Source organism: Phalacrocorax carbo, chromosome 1 (assembly GCF_963921805.1).
Source record: "Phalacrocorax carbo chromosome 1, bPhaCar2.1, whole genome shotgun sequence".
Classification (NCBI taxonomy): domain Eukaryota; kingdom Metazoa; phylum Chordata; class Aves; order Suliformes; family Phalacrocoracidae; genus Phalacrocorax; species Phalacrocorax carbo.
The window spans coordinates 100857352-100871968 of NC_087513.1; the positions used below are offsets into that span (position 1 = coordinate 100857352).

Below are 14617 nucleotides of genomic sequence, written 5' to 3' on the forward strand. Positions count from 1 at the left end.
AGGATTTTGTTATTAAATTGAGCAGCTTCAGTTGCTTCTGGAGCATTGCTCCAAATCATTATTTTAGAGGGATTAGTGATTTTCACAATGGAGGCTCCACAGATTTTCAAGACAATTACTCCTCAGCAGAAAAAAATAGAATTATTTTCAGATGGGTTTATCTTCACACAGCCATTTCCAGTCTTTTTTTATAAAAGATTTAAACATAGCAAAAGAATTGCTTGATGAGCGTGGAAGTTTTTTAATAGATAGTATGGCAGGCAAATTCTATAATACTCTTTTTAAAAGGGATATAACGTAAAAAGGATATCCTTTTAGCATTTTAGCGTCAATTTCTACAGTAATAATGGGTTTAGTGAATTATATAGTATTTTTGTAATATTCAGACTTTGGAATATGCAGTGGATTGCACCTGAAATTCCATAACATAAATGTTGAATTTAGAAAAACCAGCCACCATATCCCAGCAGGCTTTGTAACAGTGTATGCTGGAAAAAGCTTGGTCTACAGAAAGCTCCCAGTAGGAGACAGAGACCAGGGAATGATTAATGTCTACAGGAGTACTTTCTTCTAAAAAAGGCTTATGGGCCTGTAGAGGAAGAAAACCAGATAGAAATGTAGCTTCACCCAGGGAAGTGAAGCTATGTGGATGTATTTACTTTCCTCTGGCAATGAGTGAAACAGAAGAACTACTGGCAATGGTATTTCGTCTTGTTACTGTTTTGTTTCTGTCTTATTGATGTGAGAAATTAAGGTGGAGTGGTATTAGCAGTAGCCAGCTCTTGGAATGAAAGAATTAGCAACATAAGAGAAAAAAAATCCAGGAGAAGGAGCCTACTAGAAGTCTTGCAGATTACCAAAATATTTCCCTCCTGTTCTAGACCTGAGCCTATTCCTTCCAGTAACACGTGAGAAAAAGCCATCCTACTTTCATCAGAGTGAATCTTCTCCACCACAGTGAGAAGATAATTCTGACCTTTCAGGGAAGACTGTGGTGCAGAAAAGAAAACAACTTGGTGGCAAAGAGCTACTAGAATTGCAGCATTTTTTGAACATTCATTGGGCCTTATTTTCTTTCCCTTTCCCCTTTTTACCTTTAGGTGAACTTAAACATTACTAACTTACATTGAAGAGGGAGGAAGCATAAGGGGGAGTGAGCTAATGGGATCTCTGATCCTCTGAAAACTTGGAATTAAGATGATGCTTAATTGCAGATTGGGATGCAAACTGTCTAGAAAGTCTGTTACCTCTTGACCAGCTAAATGCTACTAAATTATTTTCCCTCATTTCTAGTACTTGCTAACATTACTATCCTCTATACTGGCTGACAAAGCAGAGATAACCTATTCTAAAACTTCTTTAACTAACACATTGTTAGCATAGGAAATGACATGTCCTTGAGACATAATATAAAAGAAAAAGTTGTCATAATTCAATATGTATATACTCAGTGAGAACTTGCATGTACACAGTGACAATGATCATGTGGTTCCATAATCTTTAGATTGCAAAATAATGCAGAGAGTGTGTGGAAGGGTTTTACTGTCACGAAAAACAAAGACACAGAGCAATAAAAGAATGACCTCCTCTATATGCTAGTCTAAGATTTCTTTTAATGGCAATGTTATTTTTTAGTAAGTGGAGGCAGAACTCAGGAAACCAAGAGCTCACACCAATGACTTCTGACAGTATTTTGAAATAAGATAGTTCAGAAAATAATAGGCTAGAGATAAATAGATGTATAGTAGGAAAGAAAGTAGCTTTATAGGATTCCTAAGGATTCACTCTAACACCTCTCTCAATAGACAGTTTTGGCTGCTAAGGCAGCCTGCATTGTGGCCCTCAGATCTGAGCTGCTACAAGTCTCTGCTCATTGTCTGATATTGGCCTGTGCTCACCCTTTCTCACTGAGTTTAAAACATGGGGATGACCATTCCAAGAAGCGCTGGCAACATAATTTCATTTCTTACTTTTTATCCACTCCAAACTTAAGCTATCTTCTCTCAGATTATCAGTTTAGCAGGCTACTGAAAAATCAGTTGAAGTACTTCAGGCCATAGTAGTACAAAGGTACATAAGTCATTAAAAGATCTGACTCTGAGTCTACCAAGAGTCTTTTGTTTCCTTTCATAGGACCTATGCAGACAGACAGCCTTACCAGAACTGGCAAGCATTATTGTACCATTGCAGGACACCTAACGTACCCATCTGCTGGCATTTATCAGTGCTACAGGATGCAGCAAGGACTAAACAAAATTCCTACAATGTTCACTGATGCAGTTGGTAAAGCTGTTTGAGCAAAGGAAACATCCATGCTCCTACTCCAATGTCTAGTGGAATTACTCCAATCACTATACTGGTCCACATCTTTGCATCAGTGGGGGTCCATCTATTGGACCCTTCCAAACAAAAGAAGATGATGACATTACATAGAAGGCAACAAAAAAAAACCAAATAAACAAACAATTCCAGGAAAGGAAAAAACCCCAACCCCTTGGCCCCCCAAACAATAACCAAAGAGCCTAGCTTAGGGAATAAGTGCAATGTAACAATGCAGGTTTAGTTTTTTTAAGAATGTTTGGGTGTACTGAATTATTGGTTTGCTCCACTGAACCTCACTGTATAAAGAACTGCAGATGAAGTAGCATTTCTATAGCAAAAATGTAGAAACAGCTTGCTAGCAGCTTGCTGCTTTTGCTTCATCTTGACACAGTATGCTTCTCAGACTTTGATCTCTAATCTGTTAATAAATGGACAATGTCAGGACTAAATTTTAAAACCAACACTCAAATTCTGATTGTGCAGCTGGAATGGCATTGCAATCAACAGAAGAATGCCAAAATACACTCACATAAATGGCAGCAGAGTTGTGTCCATCTGGTCAAAAAAAAGATCTCTTGCCTCCACAGAGCAATGATATACTTTCACAAGAAAGCAACCAGTCATGTGAGCAATGTCACAAATATTTCCAGTAACGCTGAAGCCAGTAGCATCGGCAGCCAACAGTTCTACACACATTTCCCCCAGTTTTTCTCTCCATACGTTTGCTCAGTTTACAAATCAAATTCAGCATGTGCTGTCCCTGTTCTTCCCTTGTTACTATTATAAAGTAAAAAGTCTGGATCCTGTAGTCTGCCTCGTTTACTTTGCATGTGTGGGGCTAAATGAAATCAGACAAGCCAGATTTAGATTTAGGAGTTCCCCTGAACTGAGGGATCTCCAGCAGGTTCAAAACAGCATGAATTTTCCAGCTGCTTTTTCTCCCAAATTGGTCCAAAGGATAATTGACCTTCTCAGGGAAAGGGACACGATGGAACCAGATTAACAAAATCTGTCATTCCAACTCCCTTACATACTCAGAAAATCACAATGGGGTATAGGAAAGGGCAAACAATTGCCCCTCTTCTAACGGTAAAGAATAATTTTAAAATACTTGGTTTTTACCCAGCTGATTTGACCTGGTTCTTTCTTCTCCCATCAGTATTGTGAATTGATGCATTGTGCTGAGCTGAATAAATCATGCACTGTGGCATGTGACAGATACAAGCCCTTCATGAATCACAGTACTGAAATGCTTCACTAGATTTAGTAAAAACAAACTCAAAATTTCACCTGCTTTAAATACATAAAGCCACAGTGTTGTAAGTCTTTATGCAATTCAGGGCTATATGACTGCCGTTGCAATGACTGTAGCAATGGTATCTCGAATTTCACCTTCTCCTCCAGTTAAGTTTCCTTACGCTGCACACTTCATCATCAGTGTTCTGCAGAGAAACCCATACTCTGTCTCTGCTGTCAGACAATAATTCTGGGTATGTTATGCAGATTCATGTTTCAGTTGGTGAGTTTTGTCCTCTGATGAGGTCACACTTGTGTACTAGCTCTCTGCTGCTGCCTTATTAGCCTGCCTCTTGTGAAAAACAAACTATTCTTTACTACCGTAACATCACTGAACTCAGTGGTAATATAGGAATAATGGAGTATAAATTTAGGATCAACGTTTATTTCACTAAGACTTTTTTCACCGTGTGCTGTAAAAATCTTAATGGATTGATGGTTTAGTCTCAGAGAGATTCACGTATAAGTATCCCACACATTAAGAGAGTTCTGAAAATTAGGAAGTGTGTGAACTATTGGATGTGACTGAAAAAAAATGCCTCCCATGCCACTATGGCACGTGGATGATAGAAAAGAAGTAAAGCTGATGCACTCTGCTGAAAGCTATTTCTGAAAGACAGGAGTACAGCTGAAATCATACCCATGGCAATGTGGTTACTGAGAGGCCTGTGCAATGAAGTCAGTGGAAAAACTACAGCTGGCTTGAATAGGAATGCAATGGGCTCTATGATTAGTCATCTGAAAATAAAAGGACAAGGGGAAAAAGCCTGGTACAGATTTGCCGGGTGTAAAAAAAATCCTCACTGCCTGTGGAAAATTACAACCGCCAGATCACAGGGTATATTCTGAAAGCTGCTTTTATGTACATCGTAAGTATTGCTTTCTGGGATGATCCAGTGATAAAGTACATCCAAAACTGTTGTTTGCTTTCATGGAAAGGCTACTTCTTTCTGGGATGTCACTTTCTAAAATTTAAATTCCTTGTGTGGCGAAACAGGTGGTAACAAGATGTCCAGACTAACAGATATTAGACTAGACAGGTATTAGGCGAGAGGTATCCTAACTGTTGCTGTGAAGAAACACATGTATCTCAACTGTTGTTCAAAATTGGGCAAGATTTTTGCTTTCTAACAAGACAGAATTTCTAGGGTAACAAGAAACCCTTTCACATACTCCCAGTGCATCCAGAGAGGCTTTTCTCACCCCAGGTCTCCCCCCTGGCATGCTTGCCAGGCCTCAGATCCCAGCAGCTGGGGTCAACAAGAATAGCTCCACAGACTTCAGCTAGCCCCTGAGATTTATGTTTGTTTACACAGCCTATTATTGGTCCCCATATATTTTATTTTGGCTTCATAATCCAGAGCAGTTCAGTCTCTTTTCATGAATCTTGAACACAAAACTGGTGACGCAAAGGCTCAGACAAAGCTTATTAGTGTGGCAGCTTTCTCATTTTACCTTCTGTGAGGGAAAGTCAAAACTGAATCCAAATTGTGAACACCCAGCTGAATCCTCCCTTTATCCACATGCAATTTAGTTAAATGAAGAAATAATCATCATAGTGCCCAACAACAATAAACTGAAGGCCTGTGGGCATTTTTTTAATTTTGTACAGAGGAAACAGATTTAGGAACTGATGGTTCATTTCAATCTCTCAAAACAAATTTGATGACTAAGTAATTTGCTAATTGCTACTAGACGATGCAGTTTACAGGGATACCTTAATCACTGTTCTCAAAGAATCCTATTCTAGTATTTTATGAAATTAGTTCTGAAAAGGAGACAATTTGAACAGTTTCTCCTACTGATAATGCTAAACACAAAAAAGTCCCTTGCCTTCAACTATTTCTGGATTTCTTCATTTCCTGCAGCACAATGAAAGAGCTGAGCTGCAATTAAGACTGTCATTCAATTTTAAGTGACACTGTTGGACAGAGTTTAAGTAAACTTCCAGAGAGAGGATAAACCATTAACCAGCACAGTGTTGGCACGTGCTGCTTACCTCCAAATCCAGGTCTCAATGCAAAGTCATGGTCCTCTATGCGAAGAAGCTGCTCAGATTTAAGTCGCTGTACTTTGGTGCTGTCAGGTTTCCTCATTTTCATTTCTCTTTTGCTATGTTTAAAAAAAAAAGTGTAAGAAACTTCTTTCTTTTTTTTCTGCCTTACATTCTGAGTGCTAGTCAAATGAAGCAGGGACTCAAGAATCCTGGACAGTTGAATCTGGTATGATAAGGGAAGCAACTGTGCTAATAAAGTTGGAGAAAGATATATTGGAAAAGGTAGGGAAATCAGGTATGAGGATGCCCAGGTCCATGAGGAATACCAATTGTATATAAAAAAATCCCACGAAGAACATCTAGCTCTTCTTCCATCCCCCTCAGAGATTTTATCTAACATCATACATGAGATTACAGCTGTTTGAAAAGATGTTATTATTCACATAACCCGTTTCAACTCAGACTTATATCCATGGTTTTAAAGCACTTCATAGACTATCCATATTACAGAGACAGTTACTTTTTATTATAAATCTCTTGGTTTTTCCTAGGAGCTCAGATGAGTTAATAATTTTCAGAAGGCCTGAGAAACTGATTGTCCTGGATCAAGGGGCTTGTTTTTTGAGATCCTCTTAAACATCATTCAGATTTGACCATGTTATTCATTAGCTCATCCCCTTATTTGCTGCTCAGACATGCAGCACTTCTTTGCATCAAGAGCCCTGTCTCTGCATTTTTCCCCACGCCATACATATCTGAGGCTCTGCATAGCACCAAGGCAACACAGATGAACCTGTGCTCTAAGCAGGACACCACGAATTCTGACCTTCTTTCTGGTGACTGCTGCTAACTTTCTTCCCTTCACAGAACCTACTGCACAACATCCCAAACACCCCTGGGAAATTCACATGGCTAAGAATGGACCCCAGCTCTCCAGAGGGAAATCTTATGTGCTGGGCCTGCATTTAAAAAGAACAGCAGATGCCTGTCACAGTGCAGACTTCTTTTCCATTTTTCCTATGAACAGAAACCACGGCACAGGCAGCAGAGGGGTCTGGTACATACCCATGTCACGAAGGTATTGTGTTAAAACAGACAAGATCTACAGCCAGATCTGGCAGCTGGGAGACACAGCCTTTAGAAAGAATCCGTTACATTATTTGGTTCTGCTACAAGAAAAATGCTATTATGCCTCTTTCAGTTTGGACTCCTTGTTGCATGTCCTGCTTCAAGTGGCTGGCCCCAAGTAACAACAGAACTAGCCACAGTTTAGCCAGAGAATTATGCATAGCTTTGGGTCACCATTTCAGGAGAGGCATGGGAAGATCGTAAGAACCAGTGTAATATAATTTACAGGAAGAAGACTGAGGGAACACACCACAGTATTCAGAACACGATGAGCTTTTACAGGGTCCTTTGCTCCATGTCCACTCCTCAGTAAGATAAGCAGTGGCAACAGGTGGGGTCTGTGGTGCACATTAGGAAAACCTTTCTCATGGTGAGAATAGTGAAACATGGGAACATACAGCCTGGGCAGGTTTTGAGACTCCTTTTACTTGGGCTATTTAAGAATAAGTTAGACATATATTTGAAGGAATTACTTAAATACAGCTGTTTTGCCACAGGGAAGGGACTTTCCGTAGACATAATTTCTTTCATGCCTTCTGTGATTCTCTGGGACTTTGGTACCAGCAGCTCTAATTATTACTTTAGACTGAATGATAGAAATCTGTTCTGAAGATTTGCCCTATCGTCAAATGCTGTTTAAGATGAGGTATGGAATAGCTTAGGATAAAGTATATGCCTGTATTTACTTTTTTTTCACCCCTTTCACACCTTTTTTCTTAATAATGAAGCCCAAGAAATTACTATAAAAATGCTATGTTACAGGAATACTGAGGTGCTCCTGGGCGATTCAGAACCATTGAGCTTGAACAAATTAATTTACCTGAGTATTCTTGAATGCCTCTGGCAGTGTTGTCTGAACTAAATTATCAGGGCAATCAGAGCGCCCATCAGGCACTTCAAACACAGACTTTATTCTTCTAACTATGAAAATTATGTGAATGCTAAAATGAAACCCTGTGCTTCAGAGAATTAAAATCACTGCAGAGCAAGCCTGTATCAGAGTAGAATGGCCATTTGAACCAAACACCTGCAAAATTCTGCAATAGGTATACAAGGAAATTCTACTGCTTGGGAACCAGTATAAGAGAAAATGATGAATTATCTTCAGAATGCCATGGCACAGCTAATACAGTTTGGAAGCATTAGGTTATTTGTCATCAGATGTGCCAAGGAAAATACCTGTTTGATGCTCCAATGATTTTACTGGAAGAAGCAGGCCAAAACTATGATACATCTATTGAAACTTCTTACCTGAAGCAAGTATGTGACTGAGGAGGACTTTCCCTAGTCACAAGAGGCAAAACATAAGCTACCAGGGCAGGAATTTTTTCATAAAGGGCCACTGAGAAGAGATGTTATGGGATTTTGATATTCCGTTTTCCTGGATGAGGACAAAATAAACATAAATGCTGCCTATATGAAAAGCATCTTTTGTGCCCACTTAACTTGAACAGCCTCTTCAAGGTTATATGCTATATGCAAATGGTGGAGTAACTATAATTATTTCTAGCTGCTGTCAAAAGTGGTTGTTCAAGCTAGGCAAGGTCTTGCAGGGGTCAGAATAGCACTTTAATTACAAAAATGCCACATCTTTTCTTCAATACCTTCCTTTGGCAGAATATATTTTTTACTGTAAAGGAAAACAGGCTTACGTGCAGAGGTATATACTCATGGTACTTGGAATTAATTTCATGGACACTGGTAACATTGCATGTGTAAAGGTACCAAAACTTAGCCATAAATTTTTCTTTAAAAATTTAAAAAATAATGCACTTCTGCTTCATACTTTTTCTCCTCCTTGACTGCTTCCCCCACCAAAGGCTAAGAAGTGTTCTCCAGCAGATATTCCTTTAACATTATCATCTGGACTCCAGATGTTACTCCTTGGCTAAGAGTTACAGCATTAAATTGTCTTCACTGCATCATTAAAGTTATTTAACTGATGACTCAAAGGGAATCGCATGTATGTATTTGTTTACTCTCAAGAAATGCTAGACCCATATCTAACTATTGATCAACACCACAGCATTGTGAAATCATCGGCAGATGTTTTCTTGAGCGCTCCTTCCCATGGCTCCAATTCTATTAAAAGTAGGAGAGACAAATCTAACTAGCCTAGGTCTGAGAAAAGCTTCCCGAAGTCAATCAAGATATACTTTGCATTCTCACAGAAGCACAGCAAAGACACAGATTATATTTCGGTGGCCTGGCACCCTGATTTCTTTATCCCTGCACCCTGGTGCAGCTTTGGCCAGCACACCATAGTCTAGGAGGCTAAATGCACTCATTGATTCTGCACATTCATTGTAAGGTGTATGTCAGGCTGTGGTGTTTGAGAGGAAAAGCCCACATGTGCCCATGGAAAGCAAATCTCTCTTTACCTACCTGGGGTAATAAAGGGAACTTTAACAGATGTCTTGATATTGCCATAGATCTGGGCAATGATAAATACGAGTTTGTCGGTCTCAGTGAAACATATGCTCAAGAAACTACTACTTGTTATAATAGCTCTGCTTTACACAGCTGTATTCCAGGCAACATTTCACATTATGCAAATGAAATGGTTATCTACAATTACATTTCAACAGAGGTCATAAAAAGCACTTCAAGTGTTTCAGATCACATAGGGAAGACACACCTGCTGGCACTTACACAGGAAGTTAACAGAAGCACTAGCTCTTTGGATGAAAAAAGTGAGATATACTCTTTGGACACTTCACTACCCGGTACTGTTATATGGACTCATGGCTCAATGCCTTGGTATCTGAGAGAGCTCTCAGAGCAGTCAGTCATTGCCTACAAAACCAAATCAACTAATTCAGAAGTCTTTAACAATGGACAAATATGTGGCAGGCTTTTAAAGACAAATATAGGGGTCCTACCTAACCTTGAATACCCAATATTGAAAGAAAGATCAAAGGGCTGCTGACAGGTAGTTGGATCAGTTTTTATTAAAGCATTTAACCACATAATGCCATCAGTGTAGTTCCATAACCAGTGGCATTCATGGGAGAGATGTGATTAGTATCCCATCTGGTTGTCTTTAATTTACCAGGTTATCAAAAGTTTACACTGGTTCAAGGAGAAATCGGACAAGGTCATGTAAGAAAAATCCAGTGAAGATCACTAAGGCTGCATAAACTACATCCAACACAGGAAGCCTCTGAGGGAAATGTCATTACCAGGTATGGGGGGCAGGGGGGAATATTAGGGGGAAATCTCTTATAAGTTTGCCCTATCCTTATTCTTCAAAATTTGTGCTTACAGCCTTTGTTGGAAACAGGTCACTATAGTACATGGACCTTCAGTAAGATCCTGCGTGGCTGCTTTTCTGTTTTAATGCCCTGTGTAACTAATGATAAGGTGAGTCCTTGGTAGGAGACTAGAGGAAGGCTGGAGCACCTCTGGGTATTCAGGAAGATATAAACTTATTTCCAGCACCATCCTCATCATGATAGATTTTGAAAAATCTGAAACTCCTGACTCAGGAAGGATAGTTAGGAGAGGTTTTGTTTTCAGTTACACTAATTTAGTATCCAAAATATCACACTTCCTTTATTGCTGCAGTATGGGGGTAGTGGGGACAAAAATTCTCATCACATTCAAAACAAAACTTACCTAGTTTGTGAAAAGAATACTATGAAGGACCTTTTTATGAAAAGATACCATGAAAGAGCCTAGATTTAATGGCCATAAACTTCTCTCCAGGGCTTTCTCCCTGAGATACGCCAGCTACTACCAAATGAAAGGTACACAAAAAGTAGAATTTACTGAAATCTTACTCCCAGGAGAGTCTGTAGAGTTACACAGCAGTGTGATCTCCAAAAGTTTTAATAAATTTATCAAATTTTGAAACCCAGATAAATGTAAGTATTAAAATTGCATGGTTCTCTCTCTCATAAAAATACATTTCCAAGTGTTCAGTAACATCAGCAACACGTACTGTCAAAAAGCCTAATATTTTGACAGTCAAATGTTTTGTTCTTTGCTGTAGGAAATGGACCATGAGAATAATCTCTTTCTCATGTACTTTTGGTTAATGCTTTAAAATCTTCTTTAAAAGAGAACGCAGACAAATAGCTTTGGAGGGAGAATTGGGTTACTCTATTAAAACAGTGGAACTTGTAGGTTAAGTAACCTTTTCACAGGGGATTCTTTTTAAATGGCCACCCATTTAACCAAGGCCATCTGTCAGCTGTGTCCCTAATAACCCTAGTGCTGGCTGAAAGGTTTTTCCCCAGAAAGGAGAAGAGGCTGGTGGAAAGTCAGGCCCTGTTGCAATGTACTGGAGGATAATGCTGCCTTTAGAAAAAAACCAGAGAATCAAACAAAGAGAAATTAAACGTATTTGGATGCTTTCCACAGAAAAGCTGATCTGCAGCTGTTAAGCTTTGGGATCTTCTGTGGCTCAGATTCTGCAGTCTTCTTCCTAGTTCCAAATCACTAGGGCCTAGGAAGACATGAAAGGCCAAAGCATTGCCTTATGTAAAGAAAACTGCTACACCAGTCAGCATCAGCTGAGAACGTGGTCCTGCCTGTCTCACAGGACTGTCATATGGATCCATTTGTAGGTATTAGTAAAGATCTGTGAAGATGAAGAGGACATTGTGCTACTACTGTTGCTGCTGTCCTCTGGCAAGAGGTCAGCAAAGGATGTCCAGCAAGATGCTGCAAAATATGCTGTCTCCTACCGCCAGGCTTCTCTCCTGCTTTGTGAATTTTTAAACCAGTGATGGAGCAACTCCTCTCAGCTACTGCAGAATGGGATAAATGCAGACAACAGTAGCATTTGTTTCCCTTTTGCCACTAACAAAAGCGTATCAAGCTGATCTTAAAATAGACCCTCCTTACCGCTACAGCAATAAGAAGATATTTTATTCTCTTTCCATTTGAGCCTTAACTGCTCCCTGAGACTAGCAAAGCACCAGATTAGACCTTATTTTGATATTAGGGCTAGTTCTGTTTATTTTGTTTTATTATTACAAATAATTGTGCACTAGCATTCACTCCAAAACTGTCAGCGACTTTGAAATGGTCTGCTGAACAGTAATTCTTTTCAAGAGCTTTTGGCTTAGCCCAATCTTGAAGCTACAACCTTGAGCTGAAACGCAGAAGTACTGAGTCATATAGCATCTGCAGGCACCTCCATAGTGTCACTGGGACATGTTCTGTTGCCTTGCATTGCTTCAACATGATTTTGTCAAGACATGTAGGGATTCAGAGATATGTCACTGTTGGATTATCACATAAGAAGTGATACAGAAGATAAACAGCTGTATACCTGCTGCAAAGCCTGTAACTTTAAAAACAGCTTAAACACATCACATCAGAGGAGTCTCATTATGTTACTTTTCCTCAATATGTGATATCGTATGAATGAAATATGAGCTCTCCTGCCCATTTTAATAGGGGGTCAAGTACACAGAAAAATCTAACAGTTGTATCCCTTCTCCTTCCTTAAACAGAGATACTTATTGCAAATTCTTCTACCTCCCAACAGAGAGATGTTTTGCTTGAATTATCACTGGCAGTCATTGGTCCGTTTACATACTATTAGATTAATCTGGAAACATATTCAGAGGCCTCACATGGCAGATGTGAAATTGCTTTTGTGGGGAAAAGCACTAACGCTTTGCACAGAAACTTACATGTAAAAGCCTTTGCATCATTATGCATTTTAAACCAGCTACTTGATTGGAAAGACTAGGAACAGACACTATCTTCAATGTCCAAAAGCGTAAGTACGTTCCAGTAAGGGAATGCATTGTGCCATCACTACAAATAAGGTACAATTCACCTCATTTAGCACCATAAAAATGTCTTCTGAATCTTGATAGGGTAGCTACTCTGCTGTTTAGGTAATGGAAGTCCCTTTATAACATTGGCGTAGAACTCTGGAAGGCATTTCTGCTCCTTGTAATGGGAGTAAGAGGGCAAGAATACTTGCCACATCACAATAGTAGCCTGGTATCACACAACTTAAAAGAGCTGTGTGTGAGTGTGCATATATATGAAGCACTCATAAAAGCACAATATGAAATGTCTTGTTATGGAAAATTAATTAATAGTTCAACATTTCTGTTTTCAAAACACCCTATCAATACTATGCATACTATAAATTCAGAACAAAAAGGGTGCATTGAAAGGTTGCTGACAGCATAAAGTTTTTCAGATGAGCACAGACAGAGAAAGTATACTGCTTACCTGCTATGCTTTCTTAAGAACGAGAATTGTTGCCGACGATGAAGATGGTGATGCTGACTTTGGGAACTGTGTAGCACTGCTGTTGGCCACAGGCAGGTGAGGAACAGAAGTTTCATGACCAGGACCATCTCTTCCAAAAGAGAAATGCACCTGATCAGCCAATCCACCTTGCTGACTTTTTATTTTTAGTGTTTAGAAACACCATAGCATACAAAAGATGCACGTGAAGCAAGGCATCACTGAAGACAGAAGATAGGGGCATCCCAGTTCTGATGCCCGTGCTGAGTTCCCCACATATTTTGGCAAATCATAAAAATTCCTTCAGCTCTACATCCCTGCAGCATCTGCTGAACAGAAGCACCTTGCTTTTATAAATGTAGTAGATACAGCAATTTGTTTGGCCAGGCTGCAGTCTGATCCATTGCTTCCACTCTTTCAGCATAGATGCATATTTGAATTCTCCATCACCCGCTCAGTAACCTCTTTGACATAGCCTGTGCAGGCAAAGTGATGTCAAACATTTAATCCCCCTTAAATCCCACACAAAACCATACAAAAATCTGCTTTAATGACAAAGGCCTCTAAATTAATCTTGCTTTCTATATATGTGTGTATCTGCTCAAAATAATTTTCTGTACAGACCAAGCTCTTTCATTAACTGGCTACACTGTATTGTCTTCCCAATCATTAACACCTTTTCTGTTTCTGTGATCTGCAGTAGCAAGCATTTTGTCTGTAGATACAGAACTACTTTTGGACAGCACAATATCATGGAACAAGTCCAAACTAAAAATGATGCCTTGTTTCAATATTCCTCAATAACATTTGAAAATACCAATATTCTTTTTTTTCTTTTTTCTTTTTCTAAGCTCTGCAGCTATTTAACTTACGCTAAATTTACAAGATATGTGCACGTCTAAGATCCAGTATCCTTCCACTACCCCTAATTTTATCTTTATCCCATTTAGCCTGCCCTGCCTGTTCAGCAGCAGATTGAATTGCCAAACATCTTATTAACAAAATGCTGCTTAAGCAATAACTTGAGCATGCCTGCTTCTTCTATGAAAGATGATAAAATTTCCTGGGGACTTAAAACAGGGCAATACTGGACACAGTCAAATTTATCCTCTTCAAGTCGTCGGCAAGTTTATTAATCATCAAAACAAACAGCATATATTTATTTTTCTTTATGTAGAAAATTAGAGATATGAGAATGAAAATTAGGGAAATGGAAATACCCAACCCCTATCTAACAGATGTAGAAGTAGTTCAGGTTTCCCAGCAGTAGGCTTCTTCCTAAGTAAGACAAGCAGAGGAATGAAAGCAAACCCAACACTGTGTCTGCTGAGACTGTTAACACCCAGGTGTGTTAGGATAATAGTTCTGTGACGTGGACATCTGCCTCCTCAGAAGTTCCCTGAGATTCCCAATTAACTTCATTTGGGCAAAGAAATAATTCTCAGATGCAAATGATTTCCAGGAGGAGGTTACTACCGAAGGACAGCTAATTCCCACTGTTTTTTCCATTTGGAGTTGAACAGCTCTCTGCCTGTGACTTAAAAAAAAAATCCCTTCCCAATCGTGCATAAAACTTTAACAGTGTTAGATTGAATTTAGTGGCCTAGATCAAAGGCTTTCAACCCGATTACCCATCTCATTCTACATTGTTCA

The 14617-nt window shown here is 39.3% G+C and overlaps 1 protein-coding gene across 1 annotated transcript in view; it reads right to left on the reverse strand.

Annotated features, from left to right (window-relative positions):
• GABRR3 (gamma-aminobutyric acid type A receptor subunit rho3) overlaps nucleotides 1–13074 on the reverse strand; it is a 29571-nt gene extending 16497 nt beyond the window's left edge. The window contains exons 1-2 of the mRNA XM_009507388.2: nucleotides 12947–13074; nucleotides 5618–5730 (exon numbers count right to left, since the gene is read on the reverse strand). Of these exons, the coding sequence (XP_009505683.2) occupies nucleotides 5618–5730; nucleotides 12947–13074 (241 nt within the window). The remainder of the gene's footprint in view (nucleotides 1–5617; nucleotides 5731–12946) is intronic.
• Nucleotides 13075–14617: the final 1543 nt, after the last annotated feature.